Source organism: Triticum urartu, chromosome 2A (genome assembly GCF_056163025.1).
Source record: "Triticum urartu cultivar PI428250 chromosome 2A, HENAU_Tu73, whole genome shotgun sequence".
Classification (NCBI taxonomy): Eukaryota; Viridiplantae; Streptophyta; class Magnoliopsida; order Poales; family Poaceae; genus Triticum; species Triticum urartu.
The window spans coordinates 38,403,403-38,430,696 of record NC_141874.1 but is presented as its reverse complement, the minus strand read 5'-3'; the positions used below and the strand labels follow the sequence as shown (position 1 = coordinate 38,430,696).

Genomic DNA, 27,294 nt, shown 5'->3' with positions numbered 1-27,294 from the left:
ATAAAGAGGAAGTACTTACAGCATGCTGGCGGGCTAAGGGAGTCTGTGAACGCCCCGTACTCTCTAACTGGCTCTGGTTGGTAGCCCGAAGCTGTGTGTACGATATCGAAGGAGTGATCAAGCCATCGAAACACGGATACCGGCCATTCTTCTTCCCCTGGATGGCCACCACCGCCGTGTCGTCGATCTGAGACTGGGCGACCTCAGCAATAGGAACATCCGGATGCAACTCCTGATAGTGATGAATGTAAGACCCCAGGTGCTCCTCGGTCTTGCCGTAGTACTGGCTCTCGCCCTCCTTGCGATGACTCTGCTCGCGGGCCAGCTTCCACGACTCCATGTCTGAGAGCGGCATCTTCAACTTGTCCTCCTACAACGTCAAATAGAAGTCAGCCATACATAAGAACATGACGTAAATAAGAAAAAAAAATGCATCATGCACATAGATATACCTTCATGGCCTTGAAGCCCCAGTGGTTCCTGTTTCCTTGGCCGTGTGTCCCGTCGTCTCCACGGTTAGCCCGGGCCTTGATGCTCTTGGCAGCAAACTTTGCATCGGCGCCGAGCCACCTATCCACCAAACTCGCCCATCCGTCATGCCTTCCATAGCACCAACGAGGAACAACCTATGCAAATTTTGGAAGCATGACATGTGAGCACGAAACATATAGTTGACTGCTTGAAACAATGAAAAGTTAGTAATAGTTACCATCATGAACTGCTCCTTGCTCAAGGTAAGTCGTAGCTTCTGCACTTGAGTTTTGGTCATCTTTTGGTGCAGGTAGTAGTGGTAGTACTGCGAGACGGCAACCCAGCGCACCTCGTACCGCAACTGACGAGCTTTCTTCTTCGCAGCCGCAAGCAAGACCACGTCGGCTCTGGCCTTGTGCTCGTCAAGAACTCTATAGAGTTGCTGCAATCATGCATAAACCAGAAGCAAACAAGGCATCAGTTGAGTGATTCAATGATAAACTATGAACGAAACTGAAGACAAGTGATTCAGAAGAGAACTTACCCAAAATTTGGTGATCACGGCCTTAGCGGTCGTCCCGTACTCCGCGTTGCTGCAAGCCTCGTAGTGGGCCCAGCTCGTGGCCAAAACCCGCTGCTGCGGGTCCCTGTCTGGCCGCGGGCAGAATAGGCCAGGCCAAAACTCCTTCAACAGAATAGTGATAAGGCCGTTCGGTTTACGGCCCTTTCCGCGAAGGATCCAGTTTCTGCAAAAGAATCAAATGATTGCCATGTGTACAATAAGAAAATGTTGTCATGTGTTGAAAATATGATTGAGAGGCACTTACTCTGTCCCCACAGGTTCAATGAGCCACTTGTGCTCCTCGATAGAAGGTGGTGTAGGTAGTCCGGCATTACCACGCAGCCACCCCTGCGAAGAACCCGGTGGCAAGTCACCCCACAACGCGGGATCAACCTCCCCTCCACCCTCCTCGCCCTCCTCCTCACCCTCCTCCTCGGCCTCCTCCTCCTCGCCATCAGGAACATACTCCTCCTCCTCAGACTCAGAAGGTGCCTCTGTATAGGAGGGCATCGAAGAAGACCCTCCTATTTCAGACACGGCCTGGAGTTTTTTGCCCCGGTTGCCTCTCCCCCCACCTCCTCCTCCTCTAGGGGCTCTCCCCCCACCACCTCCTCCTCTAGGCTCTCCTCCCCCGACCCCTCCACCTCCCTGTGAGGTGTCATCCTCGCGTAGTCGGGAGGGAACCTTGTGGGCTCGTCCACTCCGAGTAAGTCCTTTAAATTTACTGAGGAAACTAGCGCCGCTGGACTTGCCCATGATTAGCAAACCTGCATTGAGAAGAGAATAAACAATTAGTAAGGATATCAATTAAACAAGCATACAGGAAAAACATTAATACCAGAAGAGCACATTAAGCATACTATTGTAATGATCATTAAAAGAACTTACATTTTCTAGAACCCATATGAATCATCACTATTGTAATCTATTTGTGGACCGGTCTCATCATCACTATCACGCATATCTTCTTCGTTGTCTGACGGAGGTGGAGGCTCTTCCTCATCGTCAGCGTCTTCATTTAACTTTTCAAGCATAATTATGTCTCTTTGATTCACAACTGCCTCACCATCAATCCGTGCGTCGTCGTCGTTTGGGTCCAGGTCAACATAACCCAAGTCATCATCCTTGTTGTTTCGGACCACGTCATCATGTTCCTCTTGATAGAACACTCCCTCGTATGTCATGGGGTTTATGTTGTAGTAATCATCATCATTCGGGTCCGGTAGCTTACCATGCGGCGACACCTTGAACACAACTTCCCAACCCTTTAGGTACTCTTTCTGGCATGGGTAAGGCAGATAATATACTTGTGTGGCCTGGGTAGCGGCGATAAAGAGATCAGCTCCGGCATAGATGGTTGATGGTTTAACTTCAACTAAACCAACAGAAGGCGTATGTCTCAGACCCTTTTTGGGGTCGAACCATCGGCATTTGAACACAGTGAGACTTAGGTGTTCGCGGCCACGTTTGAATGTAAGCTCGTATATTTTTCCTACCCTTCCATAGTAATCTACTTTATTATCTCCTTCAGTGAAGACTCCGGTATTTATGGTTTTGGGATCAGGCCGACTGTTCTGGTGCTCCTCTGTATGGAAGCGATACCCATTCACATCATACTTTTCGCATGTCATGACGACAGGATCAAAACCCATGGAAACCCATCTCAATTCTTCATCCATTGATTCGGTCAGATCATTTCCCTACAAGTTTAATTGAAATTATAGGGTGCATGAGTTTAATTGAAAGTGTGAAAAATTACTTTCTCGATGAACCACGCAACGAAATTTTTCCTTCCATCAGCACCCTTTCGGAGAAGAGCAAGTGCCTCCGCTTCAGAAGGAGGCAGCATTCCCGTCCATTCTTCTTCAACGAATCGACTACAATAAGAAAAGCGGTATAAGAACTAGGCAAAGTGAACATAACGAATTGACTAAAAGAATGGTGCAAAGGTATTACCTCATCCACTCATCCTCAACTTCCTTGATGTTGTGCAAGATATAGAACATGACATCCTCCCACTCATCTCGTGGCATGAGATAAGATTTCGAGCATCCAGCCCTACTACCTTGCCCGATGAATAGAGGCAACTTGGGTTTATACTTGGGTTCTTCTGTATTGTATCGAGACACCTTATTGTGCAACGTGGGAACATGGTCCGGATAGTAGGCTGTCCTGAGGTCTGCCACCTCCTCTAGGATAACTGCCTCAGCTATGGAAGCTTCAATCTTAGCTTTGTTTCCACATTTCTGTCTCAGATGCTTGTTCTGTCTCTCAGGGCCGTACTGCCAACGATTCTGCACAGGGCCCCCCAACAAAACCTCGTTCGGGAGGTGCAAAAGGAGATGTTTCATCGGAGTAAAGAAGCCTGGCGGGAAGATCTTCTCTAGCTTGCATATCAACTCCGGCGCCTTCTTATGCATTTCTTTTATCTTCTCAGGACATACTTCTTTAGCACAAAGCGTGCGGAAGAAATGGCTTAACTCCGCAAGCACACGCCAGACACGCTCGGGAACATAGCCCCGAACCATCACCGGCATAATCCACTCAATCCATACATGATAGTCATGACTCTTGAGCCCGGTCACTCTGCCCGTTGAAAGATTGACCCCCTTACTTATATTCGACGCATAACCATCAGTGAACTTCACGACGTGTTTCAGCCACTTGAATGTCTCCATCTTATGATCCTTTTTAAGTACGAAGTCAGCATCTGGCTTGAACCAAGATTTTCGACTGCCTGTGGGAGGCTGCATGTGTAGACGTGGTCTATCACAAATATTCTGTTGATCAACTCTAGCATTAACATTATCCTTTGTCTTATCAGGAATGTTGAGGATCGTGTGAAAAAGGGGCTCTGCGACATTCTTTTCGGTGTGCATCACGTCTATGTTGTATGGAAGTTTGAGGTCCTTAAAATAGGGAAGCTGTGTGAACGGGGTAATGTGAGTCCAGTTGTGCGTCTCACCATATCCTTCAAAAAATTTCCCTTTACTTTTTCCTTTGCCCTCGCCCTCGTCTTCGCCTGTGGCTTTGCCTTTGCCTTTGCCTTTGACTTTGCCTTTCCCCTCACCAGCAGGCTTAAGAGCTTTCAGCTGAGCAAGCACATCCGCACCAGAAAACGTTGGAATCTCGTTTACTTCATGGACAACTTTGCCTTTTGTGAAGTTCTTCTTGTCTTCCCTATCAGGATGGTCTGGAGGGAGGAACTGTCGATGCAGGTCAAATGCAACATACTTGCCACCCTTCTTCAGCCAAATGAAAATCAAGGCCTGCATGCACACTGGGCAAGGCATCTTTCCACTTGTACACCATCCGCAGAACAAGGCATAACCGGGAAAGTCATGCATGCAATATTGTAGCCAAACTTTCATCAAGAAATTTTTCTGCAGATGTCGGTCGTATGTCAACCTCGGGAAGTACCAAGAATGGTGCAAATCATCCACCAACGGCTGCATAAACACACTCAAATTCTTCCCCGGATATTCAGGCCCCGGAATTATAAGCGACAGGAACATGGTCTTGCGTTGCATTATGGCGCCGGGAGGGAGATTCAGCGGAATAACAAATACGGGCCAACAGCTATATGGATTAGACGACATACCATATGGATTGAACCCATCACCTGTTATAGAAATTCTGACATTCCCAGCCTCGGCTGCTTCCTCCGGGTACTCTATATCGAATGACTTCCATGCTTCACCTCCTGATGGATGTACAATTTTTTTTGGATTGTACCTTTTCCCTTCCTTGTGCCACTTCATCATTTTGGCAGACTCCTCGGTGATGAAAAGGCGCTGCAGTCTTTTTATAAAATCAAGATACCGAAGAACCTTCACAGGGATTTTTAGCTGCTGCTTCTGACCATGCTTATCGACCACCACAATATACCGAGAGGAACCGCACTTCCTACAATACTTGTCATCCGCATACTCATGCCTAAACAAAAGGCAATTCTTTGGACAAACATGTATTTTCTCATAGTCCATTGAGAGCGCCTTCATGATTTTCTTCGTACCGTACATGGTTTTTGGCAGTTCATGGCCCTCAGGCAGGCTGCTAGCCCATACTCCCAGAAATGCTTCGAAGCAACCTCGGCTACAGCCGTACTCAGCCTTGACTGCCATCAGTTGCGAGATGGCATCCAGCACAGACAGCTTGGCACCCTCATAGAGAGGTTTCTTTGACGAGGCCAAGATTTCCAGGAAGGCCTTTGCGGTTTCCTCCGGCTCCTCCGGTTCATTCGCTGGATGTGACGGAGGTGTCGGCTGTGCAGCAAAGACATCATCTAGCATGTCTCTAACCCCATCGTCCTCATAACCAGCGACGCGTTGTCGTATCACATCCTCTCTACCACAGTCCCGCTGGGCAAAGTTTATAGGCATATTAAAGCTGGGCATAAATCCATGCGTGCGAAGGTGCTTAGTCATCTCACTCTTATCTCTGCGGATACGTCTCTTACATCTGGCACACGGGCATTCTGGCACCATCCCCATTGGACTACGGAATATCTCTTTCAAAAACACATCAGTTTTCTCGACCCACTCTGTTGTTACTTGATTCCGACGGAAAAACCCACTATACATCCACTGATTATCTGCCATCTCTGCTTTATTGGAAGCCACACAACAAAATTAAGGATTCATTTAAATTACTCACATCAATATTTTATTTTTTACAAGGTTGACGAGAATCGACATTTAATCCACCTACATCTCTAATAGGTAAAGATGGGTCCTAATCCCACCCGAGAATGTGTAGATTGAGTACGTTGTCCATGCTCTACCCCATTCCGAGACAAAATTTCGGCAGCACCTCCCCGCTATTCTCCAAATACACGTCTCGGCAAAATGCCGAGAGAATGTGCATCCGGAGAACAACAGGGAGGCGCCGCCGAAATCCTGTCTCGGAACGGGGTAGAGCATGAACAACGTACCCAATCTACACATCCTCGGGCTGTCCGTGGAAAGCGCTGGACAATCCGAAAGAGCTACGGTGATAAATATGCAATTGAATGCATATTTATCAATGCAACCCTTTCGGACGGGAGACCTAGGTTACGTGACTTGATGTGAAAATTTAATCTAGTGACATGGAAAAAAAGTGGACGAGGTCATGGAATTGTTGCTCACCCTCCGATGTAGAGGATGTAGTCGATCAAAGGAGGGACGATCGTGGACCAACACCTCCAACGTCGACGGTTACTCCACGAAGATGGAACACCACAAATCCTGTTAATTCGACCAAGTGCAAAAAAAGGTTAAGCATTGACACTTTAAACTATGAAAAAAATCATATTTCGTCAAGTGTCAAATATTGTCCTTCAATTTTTTTAGCAAGATCATCATGATTAAATAACCACTCATCATATGCCAATTTTGGAGCACATCTCACACAACTATTTTAGAAACTAAATGTCACATAGCAAGGATTTAGACACAAACATCATATATCTCACACAAACATCAACTCAAAAATTTATTTTGCATGCATATGTGAATAGACTTAGGGGCTGAATACACCATCCACATAGTAGTTATTTGCAGCAAATAAACATGAAACTATGAATGTCACAGTAGGAAAAATTAAAAAAAAAGAGCATAGCTCACCGGGCAGAGGGGCGTCACCGCGATGGAGGGGACGGGAGGGACGGTCGCGGGCCGGAGCTAGCACCAGGGCCGGCCGGGCAGGGTCGCGGGCTAGCCGGAGCCGTGGCCAGGCGTGCTCGGGGAGGGGCCGAGGCGGGGCAGGGCCCGGTTCGTTGCGGGGCAGAGAGCTGGGGTGGAGACGAGATGGCGACGACGTGGGTGGAGCGGCGGCGGGCGGGCGGCAGAGAGCTGGCGTGGCGGCGGCGGCGCGAGAAGGGGAGGGGAAGGGAGGGGGTGGAGCGGTGGGGAGGGGGGACAGGCGAGGGAAGGGGAGAGTGGCGGGAGGCGGGGAGCAGTGGCTGGCGGGCGGCGGGGAGAGTCGCGGGAGGCGGGGAGCAGCGGCGGGCGGCGGCGGCAGCGCGGGCGGCGGTCGGCGGTGGGCTGTGGGCTGCGAGTGGATGAGGCTGCGGGTGTGGGAAAGAACGAGTGGAGGAGGGTGGGCCGCGAGTGGATAAGGGGACCTATGCCGACGGCTTAGCCGTCGGCATATATTAACCACGCCACGTGGCATATATGCCGACGGCTAAGCCGTAGGCATAGGTGTATTTTTTTATACATATTAATTACAAACTAGCCGTATACATGTTAATTACACACGTGGCATATATTATTAACTGTCTTCAAATATATTTTTAGTGTATATTATTTTCATGCGCATTGAAAAGTTTCATATATATATATATATATAATACTTTTTTATATACACGTAGATATTAAATATTTTCAAATACACGTTCTTGCATTTTTTTGAATGATACATGGTATATAATTATATTAAAAATGATACATGGTATACATATTTTTTACATGCACGAACATTATTTAAAATGTACCATACATTTTCTTTAATGGTTTGAAACATTATTTTTAATGACATGATCTTCTTTTTATATTGTACAACAATTTTCTAAAATATCACATATATTTTTTTTGAACCGAATTTTTTCTATGGTTAGCAACATTTCTTATGATATAAATATTTTCTATGGTCTTGCGAAAGGTGATACATAGGAGAGCAACTGACTGAGGGGTACCGTTACCGAGTGCCTGATCCGGTAACTATGCGAGTGCCTGATCCGTCTACTGCCGTGTCATCGCCGTCCGTGAGGGGGGGCCACGCCCCGGAGACGCGTGCCGCCTCTTCGGACATGCCATCACACCACCCCGCATGTATGAGGGCCCGGTGCGATGCTCCGGTGGCATTGCTACCCCCAGGGCCCCCGTCCCGCCTAACCCAGGAGCGGTTGATCACGAGATCTAGCCCTTTGACTTCCCACGGACGGGCTCTGACTAGTGGACCTCTCCACCCGGTTGTGTCAGGTCTACCCATAGGGACACCCGGGAGCAACATCCGGGCCAAACCCACAGCTACATCCACTTCGTGTAGACCCGACGCGTCCGTTTCCCCCCCTCCAGGTGACGGCAGCGGCGCCGTCCGTGACGGGGGGCACACCCCGGAGATGCGTGTCGCCTCTTCGGACATGCCACCACACCACCCCGCACGTATGAGGGCCCGGTGCGATGCTCCGGTGGCATTGCTACCCCCCAGGGCCCCCGTCCTGCCTAACCCAGGAGCGGTTGATCACGAGATCTAGCCCTTTGACTTCCCACGGACGGGCTCTGACCAGTGGACCTCTCCACTCGGTTGTGTCAGGTCTACCCATAGGGACACCCGGGAGCAACATCCGGGCCAAACCCACAGCTACATCCACTCCGTGTAGACCCGACGCGTCCGTTTCCCCCCCTCCAGGTGACGGCAGCGGCGCCGTCCGTGATGGGGGGCACACCCCGGAGATGCGTGTCGCCTCTTCGGACATGCCACAACACCACCCCGCATGTATGAGGGCCCGGTACGACGCTCCGGTGGCATTTCTACCCCCCAGGGCCCCCGTCCCGCCTAACCCTAGAGCGGTTGACCACGAGATCTAGCCCTTTGACTTTGCACGGATGGGCTTTGACCAGTGGACCTCTCCACCCGGTTGTGTCGGGTCGGCCCAGAGGGACACCGGGGAGCAACATCTGGGCCAAACCCACAGCTAAATCCACTCCGTGTAGACCAGATGCGGTAGTTTCCCCCCTCCAGGTGCCGGCGGCGGCGCCGTCCGTGAGGGGGGCCACGCACCGGAGACGCGTGCGGCCTCTTCGGACATGCCACAACACCACCCCACATGTATGAGGCGCGGTACGATGCTCCGGTGGCATTGCTACCCCCCAGGGCTCCCGTCCCGCCTAACCCTGGAGCGGTTGACCACAAGATCTAGCCCTTTGACTTCCCACGGACGGGCTTTGACCAGTGGACCTCTCCACCCGGTTGTGTCAGGTCGGCCCAAAGGGACACCGGGGAGCAACATCCGGGCCAGACCCACAGCAAGATCCTCTCCGTGTAGACCCGACGCGTCCGTTTCCCCCTCCAGGTGCCGGCGTCGGCGTCGTCCGTGACGGGGGCCACACCCCGGAGACGCGTGCCGCCTCTTCGGACATGCCACAACACCACCCCGCATGTATGATGGCCCGGTACGACGCTCCGGTGGCATTGCTACCTCCCAGGGCCCCCGTCCCGGCTAACCCTATAGCGTTTGACCACGGGATCTAGCCCTTTGACTTTGCACGGACGGGCTTTGACCAGTGGACCTCTCCACCCGGTTGTGTCAGGTCCGCCCATAAGGACACCCGGGAGCAACATCCGGGCCAAACCCACAGATACATCCACTCCATGTAGACCCGACGCGTCCGTTCCCCCCCTCCAGGTGCCGGCGGCGGCGCCGTCCGTGACGGGGCCACACCCCGGAGATGCGTGCCGCCTCTTCGGACATGGCATAACACCATCCGATTGTGGTAGGTCATCCGATATATATAAACACTTGGAGCAAAGTCCCCTTCGTATAGACCCGATGCGGCTGTTCCCCATTCCAGTTGCCGGTTGGCGGCGGCACCGTTCGTGAGGGGGGTCACACCGCTCTGTACAGAACCGAAAAATAATGTATGTATGCTTATTAACACATACTGTATGTAAGTTAGTTAAATAATAATAATAAAGAAAAAAACTATATGTATGCTTATTAACACATACTATATGTATGCTTATTAACACAATCTATATGTATGCTTATTAACACATACTGTATGCTTAATAATAATAATAATAATAATACTATATGGAAAAAAGAAAAAAAGAAAAAAAAAACTATGCCGACGGCAAAGCCGTCGGCATAGCTGCGACCAGGGCAGATGGACAGCGCCGCGGATCGATGACGTGTCAGCTATGCCGATGGCTGCCGTCGGCATAGGTCCTGGTCGGTGCGCTCTGGATCGGTGACGTGTCACCCGTATCTATGCCGACGGCCACCCGTCACGGCCGTCGGCATAGATTTGACGTCGTTAGCCGGCCGTGATGAGTGTTGTCGGCGGGCCCGCATCTATGCCGACGGCAGCTGTAGGGGTAGTCTGGGATAAGCCGACGGCTGTTATGTGCCGACGGCTGCTGTCGGCATAGACGGGGATAGCCCGACGGCCATTGTACGCCGACGGCCAGGACCTAGCTGTCGGCATAGCTCGGATTAGGCCGACGGCGGCCGTTGGCATACATTTGGCTGTCGGCTTAGAGCCCTGTTCCCGTAGTGAATGCCATCATGGCGACTTTATTGCATAGGTAGAATAGTTACATCGTTTAATTTGTAAGGTTTTCTACCACGACATATGGGGGTTCATCGACCCAATTACAAGCAAGATTATTATCAAAAGCATATTTAGCTAAGCTATGTGCCACCTCGTTGGTTTCCCTTGGACAATGCAAGAATTGAACATAACCAATCATTCCAGATTCTATCTTGTCCCGAGCATGCATTAGTCACTTATAGTGCATCAGACTCAATTGAATTGAGTGTAGTCCCATGTCGTTCGTCAGTGCAAGACTATGTTTCACTGCTAGAGTTTCTGCTGCATGAGCATCAGGTACATGTGGTAGAAAAGAGCATGAAGCAGCAAGGAAGGTGCATAGTGCGTGGTTTCTCAAAGTGTCAATCATATACTCCCTCTGTATACTCTCATACGTACTGTATTAGTTTACGGAGGGAGTAGTGTTCTTTTCTACTGCGATGGATCGACTATGTCACAAAAAAAAAAAAAGAAATACTGCGATGGATCGACTGGACGTGGTTAATTGTTGTCAGTAATGTGGCCCCGGAGGAAACACAAGTAATTGACTCCTAGTCGATCTTGGTAGTTTCACCCGTCCTGCCAAAACCTAGCGTACTCCGCCTCCCAAGTCAAAATCGAGGAGAAGAAGTATGGCGGCGCACATGATCGCGTCCGCTGCGTGGTCCAAGCTCCCGCGTGATCTTCTCGGGGAGGTGTACGCCCGGATCGCTTCTCCGCTCGGCCACGTCCGCTTCACCTCAGTCTGCCGCTCGTGGCGCGTTGTTAGGTCCTTGCAACCGCCGGCGCCGCCCTTGCCGTGGCTGATCATCTCGCCATGTGAAGGCGGCCCGGAGAAGCGTGTGTTCTGCCCCGTGGACGGCGCGCTCCTAGGCGTCCCGCTCCCGCCCGCGGCGATCAGCAAGAGGCTGGTCGGGTTTCACGACGGGGCTGGGTCGCCACCGCGTCGCCCGTTGCCGGTGTGAGTCGCTAGTGATCGTCAATCTCTTTTCTGGCGTCGAGGTGCCACTCTCCGCCAAGCAACGCAGCACGCCATGGATCAAGAAGTTGGTCTTTTCAGAGGCCCCCACGCTGGACCGCTGCATCCTTGCCGCCATCCTCGCGGACGGGCTCGCGGTATGCAGAGTTGGATGTGGAAACAATAGTAACCAGTGGATGCTGCAAAGTTTTACTAGCTCTTACGACGACATTGCTTTCTGCCGTGGGAAGCTCTATGGCCTGCTCGGAAGCGATTTATCCGTGCACGACATTCATATGACCAAACAAGGTAATCCGGTGATCAACGTGGCCCGCACATTGCGCTTGAACCAACTACCCAAGTGCGAAGGAATGCGATTCGACATCAGCTACATCCTCAAGCACGGCGACAAGTTGTTCATGGCCAAAAGAGCCTGGTGGTCACAAGAGAACAAGGGCTTCTTCTTCAAAGTGTTTGAGCTCGTCAAGATTAGAAACACACGTAACTACTATAGGTGGGCAGAAGCAGGGACGAAGCTAGGAAAAAAGTTTGCTGGGGTCATGTCTATGGCAATGGGGTCATACTCAATAAATACATAGTGTTTAGTACTAAATTAATGAAGGTTTTCCTCATTTCATTGGGGTCAATTGACCCCAATGCCTACAAGGGAGCTTCGTCCCTGGGCAGAAGTGACGACATTACATGATCATGCCTTGTTCTTGAGCGCCAATTGCTCCAGGATGGTGTACCTGCCAGCAGGCAGGCATGGCAGAGTAGAAACAAACCACATATACTACAACAATGTCAACTTAATAGGCGACGATAAGTCCATCTGTAGGGATGTAGAGTTGACAAGATGTGGCAATGGCCAACATCTGTACTGTGGGGAAGACCGGAAGTTCAGTGGTATTGATATGATCATGTCAGTGAGATATTACGTGCCTAGTGGTGACAATAACAATCTCATGTGGCTTCTTCCTCCGGATTTCTAGCCGTTCAATGTGATCATAGTATGTATCAAAATTATGAAGTTACCTTTTTTTAGATGAATTACGATGTTATCTAGTGACGACAAAAACGGGATGTTATCTTGACCCATTTATTTGATTTAGATGTTGTGCATGCTTCACATGTTTAGGCCTGCCAGTCTAAATTTTACTATGTTGACCCATCATTCCAACTATTTGAATATTGTTTTGAATCAGAGGTTGCCTTTTTGGCTTTATAGTTTATACACCACAACGAATTCAGATGTGCTATCCTTCTGTTTGATTGACTCTTTACCTAATCAAAGCACGAAGAAACATAAATTGCAGTCAATCAAAGCATGAAGAAACATAAATATGGGCGACTTGGAAGGTTTCAAATTCCTTAATATTCATGTCGAATGAAATTCATGTAATACTTGACATTCATAAGCTGTGTTCGGATGTGATTGTGCACCTAGGTTTGTGCTCGTTCGGCTTTCTCCTCCCGCAGTTTGTCTACAAAAACTGCATCACTAACGTCACAGTGTTTTTTCAATAGGTTATCCTTTTCAGAAAGGTTCCTGCAGGCGTAGCTACTTTCTGGTAACAACTTATGAGCATATGTTGTAAGTTTCTACGCCTAGATAACTGACACAGATCTTGCTTTGTTACCAATCTTATTGTTTAGCCTCACCAGGACATAATTGAACTACCCAAAATCCAAAAATTATTTACAGAAAAAACCCGACACCATCAACAAAATAAACATGTACAACAATAGTAATTTTTTATTATTTGCATTATCCAAACATAGAGACTAGATGATAATATTTTTCCTTTTCCATAATGAAAAATCTTTAAACATAGTACAAACATGCATGGACACTCACCGATACGCATATGCACATCCTAACAGGTGCCGAAACTCAGTCCACCAACTAAGAATAAACAATAAAAAATTTCATGAATAGTACCGTATTCAAAATTTAATTTAATTTTAATGGTAACTGAGCTGCTATTCACAACATAGTTTTCTTTATCGTTTCTAGAAGTGTAGACAAAATTTGGATTTTAGATCTTATGGTGTGGTATACACAACAAAAAAAATAGTGTGCTATTTCCGTGTTATAGCGTCGCTATAACTTATCTGGGAAGGCCACGCTACGTTTAGGCATATTTTCTCGCTATGGCGCTAATCACACTCTAGCGTGCCGCTAAACCTTGCTATACGCTATAACATTATAGCGTTATACTGTTTTGTTGCGTGCACCCAACAACAGAGCAGCCTATCGACCCAAGCCCAACTCACTCTCACGCTCTCTTAGATGCCATCAATCTGCATGTGTGTGGTTAATTAGTGGAGTTTGTTGTTGCTAATTAGCTTGTTGTTGACCTTGCTGAATTAGCTTGCTGCAGACCATATTTTGTGTGTTTATGCCATGTATTGGGCCCTTGTAGACAACTGGAGACTATTTTTGATGTGGTTAACTGCTTATGCATGCATGCATTGCTCTTGGACAATAATTTTGTGATATAATTGACATTTTGTATCTTAAATTATGTGATATAATTGATATTTTTATGCAAAACGCTATTTTCAAATATAGCACACTATAACCTGTATAGCATCTGGAGAAAGGCGACTTTAAATCTTGTAGGGCGCTATATTTTTTGTTGGGTATACATCAAATGTGTCCTGCATCGATCAAAAAATAATTGCATTTTTTGTGACATTTTGGCGAAGAAACTCTCCATCAGTAGTTAAACAGACTACACATATTTTACTAGGACGACGATAACTGCCACACGTGTGATATATTCGATATGCGCCCACACACCGTGTGTGATGTGAGCAGGAGGCAGCCCACACGGGTTGTGTGGGGGGCAGACATTAGAATTGCCCACACGTGTGGACGCGGCTACTTCGTGCCACACGCCCAACAAGTACTACTCATCTCCACCTCGCGTGTGTGACATTAAACAAAAATGCCCACACGTCCTGGCGCAGCTACGTTAGGTACCCCGCGGGATGACAATTTAGTTGCCATCCTGGTTGGCAGATGTAGTTATCTGGGATGGCAAGTGTAGTTGTAAAAGCATGGAAACTCTATCTGTTTTGGTTAACTATAGTTGCCTTGTCTAATTTCTAGTAGTTGCCGTGTGTAATCAAACCGTAGTTGCCGTGTGTAATTAACTACTTGCCATATATAGTCAAACAGTAGTTGCCATGAGTGTTTACCTAGTTGCCACGTGTGGTCCAACCATAGTTGCCATTTATTGTTAATCACAGTTGACATGTGTGTTTATCTGGTTGCCACGTACGCGCAACTGCAGTTGTCGTCTAGCAAAGAATCACAGTTGCCATGTGTGTTTATCTAGTTGTCTTCGCGTAACTGCAGTTGCCATCCACACGCGCATGAATTAGGTGGTGGCTGTGTGGGCAGAAATTAGTTCGCCCACACAGCGCAGCTGGCAAACAACGTGGTGCGGGCATATGGGCAAACTCTCCAACGCCCACACACCAGTCCCGTCCTACGTGGCACACCAAATTCACCTTTTCATGTCAAGATTCGTGCAAAAGACTGAAGAAAATATGCCCTAGAGACAATAATAAAGTTATTATTTATTTCCTTGTATCATGATAAATGTTTATTATTCATGCTAGAATTGTATCCGGAAACATAATACATGTGTGAATACATAAACAAACAGAGTGTCACTAGTATGCCTGTACTTGACTAGCTCGTTGATCAAATATGGTTAAGTTTCGTAGCCATTGACATGGTGGGTTGTCATTTGATTAACGGGATCACATCATTAGGAGAATGATGTGATTGACTTGACCCATTCCGTTAGCTTAGCACTCGATCGTTTAGTATGTTGCTATTGCTTTCTTCATGACTTATACATGTTCCTATGACTATGAGATTATGCAACTCCCGTTTACCGGAGGAACACTTTGTGTGCTACCAAACGTCACAACATAACTGGGTGATTATAAAGGTGCTCTACAGGTGTCTCCGAAGGTACTTGTTGGGTTGGCATATTTCGAGATTAGGATTTGTCACTCCGATTGTCGGAGAGGTATCTCTGGGCCCTCTCGATAATGCACATCACTTAAGCCTTGCAAGCATTGCAACTAATGAGTTAGTTGCAGGATGATGTATTACGGAACGAGTAAAGAGACTTGCCGGTAACGAGATTGAACTAGGTATTGAGATACCGACGATCGAATCTCGGGCAAGTAACATACCGATGACAAAGAGAACAACGTATGTTGTTATGCGGTCTGACCGATAAAGATCTTCGTAGAATATGTGAGAGCTAATATGAGCATCCAGGTTCCGCTATTGGTTATTGACCGGAGACGTGTCTCGGACATGTCTACATAGTTCTCGAACCCGTAGGGTCCGCACGCTTACCGTTTTGATGACGCTTCCGCTTTCGATCTACGAGGGTATGTGGACAACACTCTTCCCTCTCGTTGCTATGCATCACCATGATCTTGCGTCTGCGTAGGAAATTTTTTGAAATTACTACGTTCCCCAACAAAGACAGTGAACGACGATTTAGGCGTGTGGGCGAGTTGGGGAACGCCCACACGTGTGGGCTTTAGTGTTCCCGTTTAGTTATTTGAGCAACAAAAAAGTTACTTTCCATGTAAAAATACTAGAGTATTCATTAGTGGCACCTAGGTTATAGGTACTGTAGCAGTAGATAAACCTTGTGGGAATACGGCCAAAGGATTGACATTTTCTACTTGTGGGTGAGAGCCAAGCTTGAAAATGTCAATGAATTTTCTGATATTTCAGTAATTATGATGCTTCTGTTTCCTACCAGTTCCCCTCGCCTTCGGTGAGGTATCTCAAACCACGGACTGTAGCTTTAAGTGTTTTTTTTTATATGTTTAGTATTTGTGTCATCGCGGACAACATCTGAGTGATGGAGGCAATGTCATTTGGAATAAAAGTCACATGGTTTTATCATGTCTTTGTATGGTCGCCATGGGCAATACCAAAGATCGTATGGTTTTCTTTTCTAGAATACGCACAAGCACCCGTATGATATATTGATAGGAGAAGAGGCAAAAAATTCCGGATATAAGCCTTTCCGTCATTACAACGCCAATCACAAGGAATAGCAGTCACATCCATGAAACACACCCACCATGCAATGATCCTATGGTTTGTTTTGGTCTCATGGACAAAAGGATCTTGATCCTGTGAACTGTGATTCTGCCTGACTTGTGCTGGTGGTGCTGATTGATGGTGGTGTCTAGTTTGTCTTGGCCGGAGAAGCTCACTTCCATTCTCTTGCGATCGTGGTATTCTGCTCAACTGTATAGCAACGAAGCAACAGTTCTGTATATCCTGACATGCATGGGGGGTGTTCCCGGTCACGGGTCACTCAACAGTACATAGTTCTCACGTGGCCATTCAAAAAACTTGTAGTTAATCTAGCTTTTACAGTTTTTTATATCTGAGGAATCGAGAGTCAAAAAGTGAAGCTGGAGACCACAACTTCAAAAACCCGTGATATAACTTTTGATTTTATCAGAAATCTATGTTATTTGCATTTATTTCAGCAACCTCGGTCCGATGTACAGTACTACTCCCTCCAATCCATATTACTTCTCGCGCAAACAAATGTATCTAGAGCACTGGAATACGTCTAGATAGAAACGTTTGAGCGACAAGTAATATGAATCGGAGGGAGTACTTTATTTGATTATTAGTTAATAAAATCATACAATCATTTTACTAGAAGATTATTTTTAATTATTTCTGTTCCGACGAGCCTCAAATTTGTGGAATATAATTTGAACGAGCAAACTAGTGTCCTTGGCGATATAAGGATCAAGCAGTTGCGTGGAAAACCTGTTTGCTTTACCTACCCTGTTTGCTTTACCTACCCCACGTGACGAAGTACAACTCCGAAATAACCAACAACGAACCTAGACTAGTTTGCTGCAAGTCGTAACCGGACATACGAGAGAGAAGCATGGCGGCGCAGGCTGGCGCAAAACAAACGACGGCAGCGCAGACCAGCGCGTCTCCGGCGGCGGCGGCAGACGGCACGTGGTCCAGGCTCCCTGTCGATCTTCTCGGCGTGGTCTACTCCAGGATCCCTTCGCCGCTCGATCGAGTCCGCTTCGCCGCCGTGTGCAAGTCATGGCGCCATGTCTTATCGCGGCGACCGCCGCAGCCAGCTCTCCCGTGGCTGATCCTCTCGCCGTACGAGGACGGCGCGGCGGAGCGTGTGTTCAGCCCCGTGGATGGCACGGTGTTTCGCGTTCCCCTCCCGGCCAAAGCAATCGGCATGCGCCTAGTCGGATCTCATGATGGTGGCTGGATCGTCGCCGCGTCCACCGGTAATGCCGCTACCTCGCTGGTGATCGTGAACCTGTTTTCTGGCATCGAGGTGCCACTTTCTGCCATGCAACGAAGGATCTTAGGCGCACCAGTGCAGAAGATCATCTTCTCAGAGGACCCCACCTCAAAACGCTGCATCCTTGCCGCCATCTTGACGAACAGGAGCACGCTCGGGCTGTGCAAGGTTGGATGCCGAGACCGCGGGTGGTCGATGTCAGTACAGCCTATCTTCTTCTCGGACATTGCCTTCTGCCGTGGCACGCTCTATGGCATAAACAACCATAACGACTTATTCATGTTCGACCCCACTGCGTCGGTGGTCAGCGCCACATACCCACTGCGCATCCAAGAACCTAGCCGCATATATTCGTGGGGAAACCCCAGGATCAACTACATTTTCACGCACAATGACAAGCTATTTATGGCACAAAGGACCAAGTGGTCACAGGAGGGCGAGCTTTTCTTCAAGGTGTTTGAGCTCAGCAAAATTGACAAAGACAAGGCAACCCAATATGACTACATGTGGGCAGAAGTGAAGTCATTGGACGACCATGCCTTGTTCTTGAGTGTGCCCTACTCCAATTTTGTGCACGTGCCAAGAGGCTGTCATGGCGATGTGGAGAGGAACCACATCTACTACAACCATCCCCACGCAAGCAGTATCAGTGATGTCGTGCAACTGACAATGTGTGACAATGGCAACCATATGTATCTCACGGAAGACCGCAAAATCAGTGCTGTGGATAGGATCACGTCGTTCAGATACTACATGGCCAATGGTTGTCCTGCTCTCATGTGGTTCATCCCTCCAAATTCCTAGGCGCTTTGCAATATGCATTCCGGGCTATATTATACTTACTTGCCTGAATTTTAAAAAATCTCAATTACTTTTACTCTAGATGTTGGACATGAAACTTGTGTTCTGGCTGTTTTGTTTTCCCTCTGGGTGTTTTTTAAATCTGGTTTTGTTTTTTTAGCATACGTGTTTAGTTATTGGACTAAACAATATGTTATTTTTCATACATATAACTTCTCTATGAGAGTGCATAGCGTACACCCGTTACAATAATTTTCACATTCAGCCATGTCCATCCACCTGAGCAGCAAATGTGTTCTCTCTGCAGCATGAAATTCCAAATACTGTTGAACCATAAACTTTTGACATGTATAAAGATATTCAAGAGTACATCCATAGGGTAACCAACTAATGCCCTGCCGTGGCTAACGATTACCCCTTGCATCAGAAGGGACCCCAAGAGAGTCACGGTCCAAGCATCTGGACCGGGCTTGAGTGCCAGGCCATCAACAACCAAAACCATTCCCGCGGTACTGAACCAGCAAAACAGCAGAAATAATTAATCTGTCCAGGGGTCCTGGCTACTCTGGATGCTGCCCTGGGGGTATACAAGCCGGCCCCTCGCTTCAGATCAAGGCCATTCTAAGGAGAGCTAACAGCCGCGCTGCCAGTCGAGCATTCGTCCAACAAAGTTGATTCAGTATAAGATTGATTTAGCAAGCGTGAGCATCCAAAACATTGCCTACAAACGTGAGCATTGTCCCACCATATGTGCAAGAATTTTCATTCATTCAATTTACGGTGTCACAACCAAATGGGTTAAATCTTGTTCATATCACTTGAAGATAGAACTTATGAAACAGCAACCATGATCCATGAAGATTGAATACTAGTTCTCCGACTGAAAACTAGTGAATGAGATGCTCGCGTAGGCTGCTTCAGTACCTGGATAACGAAAATCAATAATTATGTAATTAACTCAGCTCGAAATAAGAGAGAAAAGGGAGAAAGCAAGATAGGGTTTCGACATGACAAATTACAACGAGAAAAGATCAAACTGAAGTAAGAAAGAAGGAAGTACTACTTGGTTTGATGTAGTAGCTTCACGAATGCATGCCATTCAGGGAATGGGAAGAGCTAGAAACCAAAAAGTGAAGATGGTGCTTAGTGGGAGGAATAGAGGGGAAATAACAATGGAGTTTGTTGGGAATAAGTGGTGATGGAGCACGGTGCGACCGGCGTTGATGCGCCGGGTCGGGTCCATGACGGTGTGACCGGCATCGATGCGCCGGGTCGGGTCTGTGGGCTGGGTCACGGCCATGTGCGTACGTGTGTAGCGTGTGTGTCCCGGTGGCGCGTGAGTCACGTAGTTAGCAGCAGTGGACGTCGGAGCGTCAGGTGACCGGTGTGCTGGCCGAGTCTAGACGAGTTAGTTTGCATCAGGTTGTTAGCTGCATGCATGATCGGGTCAAGTGGCCGTTGCATGCAGAGCTGAACCTGGGCGTGGGTGTATGTGTGATGAAAGCGTGGGCGCTGCGTCTCTGGCGGCTACAAAGAAGGCTGGTGTGCTCACGTTTGGAGTGTGTTGTACGTTGAGGCCGGAAAAACATCTCTGTTATCTTATACTTCTTCTACCTTCGTCCGCTGAGAGAGAACTGCCCCAACAGAGTTTACCTAAAAAGTCTTTCGATCAACAATACATATGTCAACAGATCTAAGGAAAGAAGATGTGCTCGCTTGGTCGGATGTAGTAGATTGAGGAATTAATGCAGACAAATTGGGAACGTGTAAGAACTGCAAGCAAAACTAGAGTAAGATGCAAATACTGGGAGAAATAGAGGGGGTGTCCAGATGGATCTTTACTTCTAAGCTTCCAGACCAAAGACGCATATGAGTGAGAAGAGATAAAAGGAGGACAGATTTCCTAAGTGTGTGGACAAAGAGCACTTGGCAATGAAATTGCAGTTATCATATACTTCCTTCAATCCTAAATATAAGTCTTTCTAAAGATTTCACTATAGACTACATACAAAACAAAATGAGTGAACATATACTCTAAAAAATGTTCATATACATCCGAACGTAGTCTTTATAGTGCAATGTTTGAAAGGACTTATATTTACAAATGGATGGAGTAGGTTCTCGATCCTCTCTGTATTCTCCTTTAGCCAATTTCAGAGAATATACAGGAGATTTGATGCAGTGCATCACGTCCAGCAAGACATCTCTAAGTCATGATCGAGGGCAAGAAGCTCCAGAAGATACGTACTGCGGCAATCTCAATGCAACAACAACTATCTTAAGATGGCATACAAGCAACCAAAAGTTGGGATCAAGCTCTAATTGTTATTTAGGTGTGTCTCTGCCCCCCTTCATGGAAAACAAAGGAGAACTGCAACCAAAAGTTGGGATCAAGCTCTAATTGTTCTTTATTAATTTATTTTCTTACATGAAACATCCTAGAGGAAATGCAACAAGTGAACAAAAGTGTAATGATGGCCAAGCCTTCCTTCGAGTTCTTTTTTTTTTTGCGAATCTTCTTTAGTTCTGGATTGCTTTATGATATTACATTTTCACTTTGAACTACTACGTGATTTTCCTTTATACTCCCTCCGTTCCGAATTACTTGTCGCAAGTATGGATGTATCTAGATGTATTTTAGTTCTAGATACATTTATTTTCAGGACAAGTAATTTGAAACGGAGGGAGTTGAAGAGTACAGAAGCACCGTCACACCTGAACTCCATCAACCATTCCGCATTCCATTTTTTTTACAAAAAAGACCTTGATTAAAATATCCCATCCGAGGGGAATTTTTTATATTTGAAGTACTTCATACTCACGTACTCCGTTCTAAATTAATCGTCGCGGAAATGGATGTATCTAAAACTAAAATACATCTAGATATATCCATACCTGCGACAAGTAATTCAGAACGGAGGGAGTAGTTTTTAAGGAATCTGATAGCGACCGAACGTCAGGTGTTGGATTATGGATGGGCTTAGGCCCATATAAGACACTAATCCCTGGTTAATCTCTAAGGCCCATGCATGTGTACGGCAAGTGGTGAGAAGTGCGAAAAGTTTAGTCCCATACTGCTACAGCAAGAAGAGTGAGACCTCTTTATAAGGGCTGCTCTACCACTTGCTATTGGGAGCTTGGGAATAGGAGCTGTACACGCGCGCTCCTCCTCCTCCACCGCCCGCCTCGCCTCGTCACGACGCGCGCGCCGCGGGTTGCGGGAATGAGACGAGCCGAAGCTTATTTTTACCGCTCAGGAATGGTTAATTAATTGTTAATTAATTAATGAGTCGCTTACGGAAGCAGACGTTGGACTATGGGCTGTTCGCAGACTCGAACGTGGGCCTGGCCCAGGCCCATCTACCTGACGGCCTATATAAGAAGGCACTGGCCAGTGGAGTGAACCCTAACTCAATTCACCCACTCCCTCTCGTACAACCCTAGCCGTCAGCTACTGTTCCTCTCTCTATACTGCTTCCGGCGATCCCATCCTGACGACCGCATGCACGGTTGGTCGGAAGAACAGGTGCCTCCAGAACCCTGTCGTTCGAGATCCTGCACGGGAGAACGGCAATAAGGTTTTTGGGGAGCGTCTCGACGCGACTGCTCCCGGTCCGTCCCCAACTTCGTCTGCCTCTGCTTCCACTACTTCCCCTGCATCGATACCATGGCCAACGACGCCGCCTCCAAGAAGAAGGCCACAGACGACGCCGAGGCTGCTGCTGCCGCCGCCGCGTTGGCCTGGCCAACCGGAGGGTATGATCTGTTCATCCCTCGTTTACTCGTACTTGTGCTAGCTGTATATGTGCTGCTCATAGATAGTTCAATTCTATGTTCTGTACATGCTAGTATGCTTAGGTATCGCTATGAGATGCATATCTTTTATGCCATGCTTACTGTTTACTCGTGGATAAGTCTAATCGGAAAAGTGCTAATATTTCCAACAATCCAAAAACCTTATTTTAGGCACTTTTCGATTCAAGGCTTTGCTACTACTCTAAAACCGGAAAAGTTTACCGGGACGCATTTTAAGCGTTGGCAGACTAGGACCACCGCGTGGCTCACAGCGATGACCGTGTTCTGGGTTGGTGGTGTGTCCCTCACAGAAACGATTGCTCCTGAACAGGAGAAGGCGTTTAGGGAGGCAACCATAATCTTTCTGGGAGCAGTTCTGAGTGTGATTGGAGACAAGTTGGTTGACGCCTATATTCATATGGGTGTTGCCAAAAACTTTGTGGGATGCGCTCGAAGTCAAATTCGGCGCAACTGATGCTGGCAGTGAGATGTATGCCATGGAGCAGTTCCATGATTATAGGATGGTTGATAACCGTTCTGTATTGGACCAGGCTCATGAGATACAGTGCATTGCTAAGGAGCTGGAGCTCCTGAAGTGTGAGTTACCGGACAAGTTTGTCACGGGTTGCATTATTGCAAAACTCCCTCCTAGTTGGAGGAACTTTGGTACTTCTCTCAAGCACTTGAGACGTGAATTCTCTGTTGAGGATGTCATTGGTCATCTCAGTGTTGAGCAGAACTCGAGAGCAAAGGACTCACACGTGAAAGGGGCAGAAGGTTCGTCTAGCGCCAATGTGGTGCAGAAGAACTTCCACAAGTTCAAGGGAAAGAACTCTGTCCAGCAGAATACTACCTTTAAGAAGAAGGGTAAGAAGAAAGACAAAAGGAGAGATGGCTGCTTTACTTGTGGTTCAGATGAACATTGGGCAAACAAGTGCCCAAACAAGTACAAGAAGCCAGCACAGGACTCCAAGTCTGTGAATGTCACTCTGAGCAACAACGATGTGGCATCTGGGTATGGTAATCTGTTTACCATACTTTCAGTTTGTCAGTCCACCGATTGGTGGATTGACACTGGGGCCAATATTCATGCGTGTGCTGATGTGTCTTTGTTTTCTTCCTACCAGGTCGCACGAGATTGTTCCGTCCTGATGGGGAATGGCTCGCATGCTTCTGTTCATGGTGTTGGCACGGTAGATCTGAAGTTTACTTCGGGAAAGATCGTGTAACTGAAGAACGTGCAGCATGTCCCCGCCATAAAGAAGAATGTCGTTAGTGGCTCCCTTCTATGTAAAGAAAGGTTTAAGTTAGTATTTGAGTCTAACAAAGTAGTCGTATCTTGGTATGGACTATTTGTTGGAAAAGGATATGATTGTGGTGGTTTGTTCTGCCTTTCCTTGGAGGATTTCTGTAATAAAGTCGTGAACCAAATTCATTCTAATGTGAACGAATCTGAGGTTTGGCACTCACGTCTTTGTCACATAAATTTCGGTTGTATGACGCGGCTAGCTAAAATGGATTTAATCCCGAGTTTCACTTTAGCCAAAGGCTCTAAGTGTCATGCGTGTGTGCAAGCTAAGCAACCTCGTAAGCCTCACAAGCCTGCGAAGGAGAGACACCTGGCATCTCTAGAGCTCATACATTCAAATCTCTGTGAGATGAATGGTATGTTGACTAAAGGTGGAAAGAAATACTTCATGACTCTGATTGATGATTCCACTAGATTGTGCTATGTGTATTTGTTAAACACTAAGGATGAGGCTCTACACTACTTTAAAGTCTATAAGGCTGAAGTTGAGAACCAACTTGAGAAGAAAATAAAACGAGTCCGGTCTGATCGTGGTGGAGAGTACTTTTCTAATGAGTTTGATTTATTCTGTGCGGAACATGGCATTATTCATGAGAGGACGCCTCCCTACTCACCCCAGTCAAACGGGGTTGCTGAACGGAGAAACCGTACTCTAACTGATTTGGTTAACGCCATGTTAGATACATCGGGTTTATCCAAGGCATGGTGGGGGAGGCTGTATTGACATCTTGTCATGTCCTGAATAAAGTTTCCACAAAGGATAATGAGACTACTCCCTATGAGCAATGGGAAAATAAAAGAACTACACTCTCTTACTTGCGCACTTGGGGCTGTTTGGCGAAAGTCAACGTGCCGATAATCAAAAAGCGCAAGTTGGGACCGAAGACCGTGGACTGTGTTTTTCTTGGCTATGCCAAGCATAGCGTTGGCTATAGATTTCTAGTGGTGAAATCTGAGGTACCTGACCAGAAGGTCGGTACAATTATAGAGTCTAGGGATGCTACATTCTTTGAGGATATTTTCCCCATGAGAGATATGCAAAGCGTTTCTAGACTGGAATCTGATGAGACTCCCGAACCTGCTATTCCGATGGAATACTATGAACATAAAAGTGATGAGAGTTCCACGGAGGATGACGAGGAAGTTCCTGTTAGGAGCAAGAGACAGAGGACTGCAAAGTCCTTTGGTGATGATTTCCCTGTGTACCTCGTGGATGATGTTACCATTTCAGAAGCTTATGCATCTCCTGATGCTGACTACTGGAAGGATGCGGTTCGTAGTGAGATGGATTCCATCTTGGCTAACGGGACATGGGAGATCACTGATCATCCTTATGGTTGTCGACCATTAGGATGTAAGTGGGTGTTCAAAAGGAAGCTTAGACCCTATGGTACTGTTGAGAAGTACAAGGCTAGGCTTGTGGCCAAGGGTTATACCCAGAAAGAAGAAGATGATTTCTTTAACACTTATTCACCTGTGGCTAGACTGACAACCATTCGAGTGTTACTCGCTTTGGCTGCCTCGCATGGTCTTCTCGTTCATCAGATGGACGTTAAGACGGCTTTCCTTAACGGAGAGCTAGACGAGGAAATTTACATGCAACAGCCGGATGGCTTTGTAGTAAATGGTCAGGAAAGAAAGGTGTGTAAGCTAGTGAAATCTTTGTATGGCCTGAAACAAGCGCCTAAGCAATGGCATGAGAAGTTCAACACTACTCTGACATCTGCTGGCTTTGTTGTGAACGAAGCTGACAAATGTGTATACTATCGCTATGGTGGGGGCGAAGGAGTTATACTGTGTCTGTATGTCGATGACATACTGATATTTGGGACCCACCTCAAGCTCATTGAGGAGGTCAAGTCTTTTCTATCTCACAACTTTGAGATGAAGGACCTGGGTGTGGCTGATGTTATCCTGAACATCAAGCTACTGAGAAATTCTGAGGGTGGAATTACACTTTTGCAATCCCACTATGTTGAGAAGATTTTGAGCCGGTTTTGGATATTCGGACTGCAAACCTTCCGCAAAACCATATGATCCTAGCGTGTAGATTCGAAAGTTCGAAGGCACGGCTGTAGATCAATTGAGATATTCTCAAGTGGTTGGTTCACTGATGTACCTAGCATGTGCTACTCGTCCTGACATCTCATTTGCTGTGTGCAAACTGAGCCGATTTGTTTCCAATCCGGGAGATGTGCATTGGCATGCTGTTGAGCGAGTGATGCGTTATTTGTAAGGTACTGCGAACTATGGAATTCACTATTCTGGGTACCCGACGGTACTTGAGGGGTATAGTGATTCGAATTGGATATCTGATGCTGATGAGATGAAAGCCACAAGTGGACATGTCTTCACACTTGGTGGTGGTGCTGTTTCCTGAAAGTCTTGCAAGCAGACGATCTTAACCAGATCGACTATGGAAGCAGAACTCACAGCATTAGACACATCATGCATCGAAGCAGAATGGCTTCGAAAGTTTTTGATGGATTTGCTGGTGGTTGATAAACCAGTGCCGGTTGTCCTTATGAACTGTGACAATCAAACAGTGATTGCCAAGGCTAAGAGTTCAAAGGATAACATGAAATCCACAAAGCACATAAGAAGAAGATTGAAATCTGTCAGAAAATCAAGAAACTCTGGAGTAATAGCGTTGGATTATATCCAGACGGCTAAGAATCTGGCAGACCCTTTTACGAAAGGGCTATCACGGATTGCGATACAAAATGCATCGAGGGAGATGGGTATGAGACCCACGTAAGTTGCCATGGGGGTAACCCAACCTATGTGATCGGAGATCCCGTGAATTAGGACCTGGAAAAACAATCCAGCGATCAACTGAGGAGAGTATCCTTAATAAACCCACTCCGTTGGAGATGTAGTAATACTCTTAATTCTGTAAGGCAGGCTGACTTTTGTCTTAATGTGTTCCAAAGCTTATGTAAGCAAGATGCTAACCTACAGAGCATTCTTTGGAGGAACACACCTATGTGAGTCCGACTGCTGGTCACAGTCTATGAGATTGGGTAATCTCTAGTAAGCTCATGAGAAGGTACGGAGTATGACTAATAGGCTCCACGCGTGGGGTTTAGCCTTCAGCAGCCATGTATCAGCTGACAATAGGCGAAACTTCTGCATGCCAAACTGACAATTCAAGGCATAGTCCATTGTTCAGTTGTGAAGAAGCCTAATCCTGTTGCTCCAGGTGGAAGTTCAACTTAACGGTCTCCACTGAAACTTCTGGTATATCAAACATTGTTTGGAACAGTTGACAAACTTATGTGCCTCGAGATCTGATGGGGGATTGTTGGATTATGGATGGGCTTAGGCCCATATAAGACACTAATCCCTGGTTAATCTCTAAGGCCCATGCATGTGTACGGCAAGTGGTGGGAAGTGTGAGAAGTTTAGTCCCATACTGCTACAGCAAGAAGAGTGAGGACCTCTTTATAAAGACTGCTCTACCACTTGCTATTGGGAGCTTGGGAATAGGAGCTGTACACGCGCGCTCCTCCTCCTCCGCCGCCCGCCTCGCCTCGCCACGCCACGCCTCGTCATAATGCGCGCGCGCGCCGCGGGTTGCGGGAATGAGCCGAGCCGAAGCTTATTTTTGCCGCTCAGGAATGGTTAATTAATTGTTAATTAATTAACGAGTCGCTTATGGAAGCGCCATTGTCCGAGACGTTGGACCGTGGGCTGTTCACGGACTCGGTCGTGGGCCTGGCCCAGGCCCATCTACCTGACGG

The 27,294-nt window shown here is 47.2% G+C and overlaps 3 protein-coding genes across 3 annotated transcripts; 2 read left to right on the top strand and 1 right to left on the bottom strand.

The window, feature by feature from the left end:
• Nucleotides 1–1,800: 1,800 nt before the first annotated feature.
• Nucleotides 1,801–3,066, bottom strand: LOC147983392 (uncharacterized). Its single transcript, XM_087540713.1, has 3 exons — nucleotides 2,990–3,066; nucleotides 2,793–2,910; nucleotides 1,801–2,733 (listed from the first exon to the last, which is right to left on the bottom strand). Exons 1-3 carry the CDS (start codon nucleotides 3,064–3,066, stop codon nucleotides 1,927–1,929), a joined length of 1,002 nt encoding a protein of 333 aa, XP_087396839.1. The 3' UTR covers nucleotides 1,801–1,926.
• Nucleotides 3,067–10,964: 7,898 nt separating this feature from the next.
• On the top strand, nucleotides 10,965–11,889 carry LOC147983391 (uncharacterized). The gene is made up of 2 exons (XM_087540712.1): nucleotides 10,965–11,243; nucleotides 11,335–11,889. Exons 1-2 carry the CDS (start codon nucleotides 10,965–10,967, stop codon nucleotides 11,887–11,889), a joined length of 834 nt encoding a protein of 277 aa, XP_087396838.1.
• Nucleotides 11,890–17,259: 5,370 nt separating this feature from the next.
• Nucleotides 17,260–18,450, top strand: LOC147983390 (putative F-box protein At3g25750). Its single transcript, XM_087540711.1, has one exon. It carries the CDS (start codon nucleotides 17,260–17,262, stop codon nucleotides 18,448–18,450), a length of 1,191 nt encoding a protein of 396 aa, XP_087396837.1.
• The last annotated feature ends 8,844 nt before the right edge of the window (nucleotides 18,451–27,294 follow it).

What these genes read in the sequence shown, in the direction of transcription:
- LOC147983392 (XM_087540713.1), bottom strand. Translation starts at nt 3,066, where the DNA reads ATGCCACGAGATGAGTGGGAGGATGTCATGTTCTATATCTTGCACAAC. An exon ending in GTTGAGGATGAGTGGATGAG is followed by an intron (nt 2,911 to 2,989) that starts GTAATACCTTTG and finishes TTCTTATTGTAG; the next exon opens with TCGATTCGTTGAAGAAGAAT. An exon ending in TTGCGTGGTTCATCGAGAAA is followed by an intron (nt 2,734 to 2,792) that starts GTAATTTTTCAC and finishes TTAAACTTGTAG; the next exon opens with GGAAATGATCTGACCGAATC.
- LOC147983391 (XM_087540712.1), top strand. Translation starts at nt 10,965, where the DNA reads ATGGCGGCGCACATGATCGCGTCCGCTGCGTGGTCCAAGCTCCCGCGT. An exon ending in CGGCGATCAGCAAGAGGCTG is followed by an intron (nt 11,244 to 11,334) that starts GTCGGGTTTCAC and finishes TCTGGCGTCGAG; the next exon opens with GTGCCACTCTCCGCCAAGCA.
- LOC147983390 (XM_087540711.1), top strand. Translation starts at nt 17,260, where the DNA reads ATGGCGGCGCAGGCTGGCGCAAAACAAACGACGGCAGCGCAGACCAGC.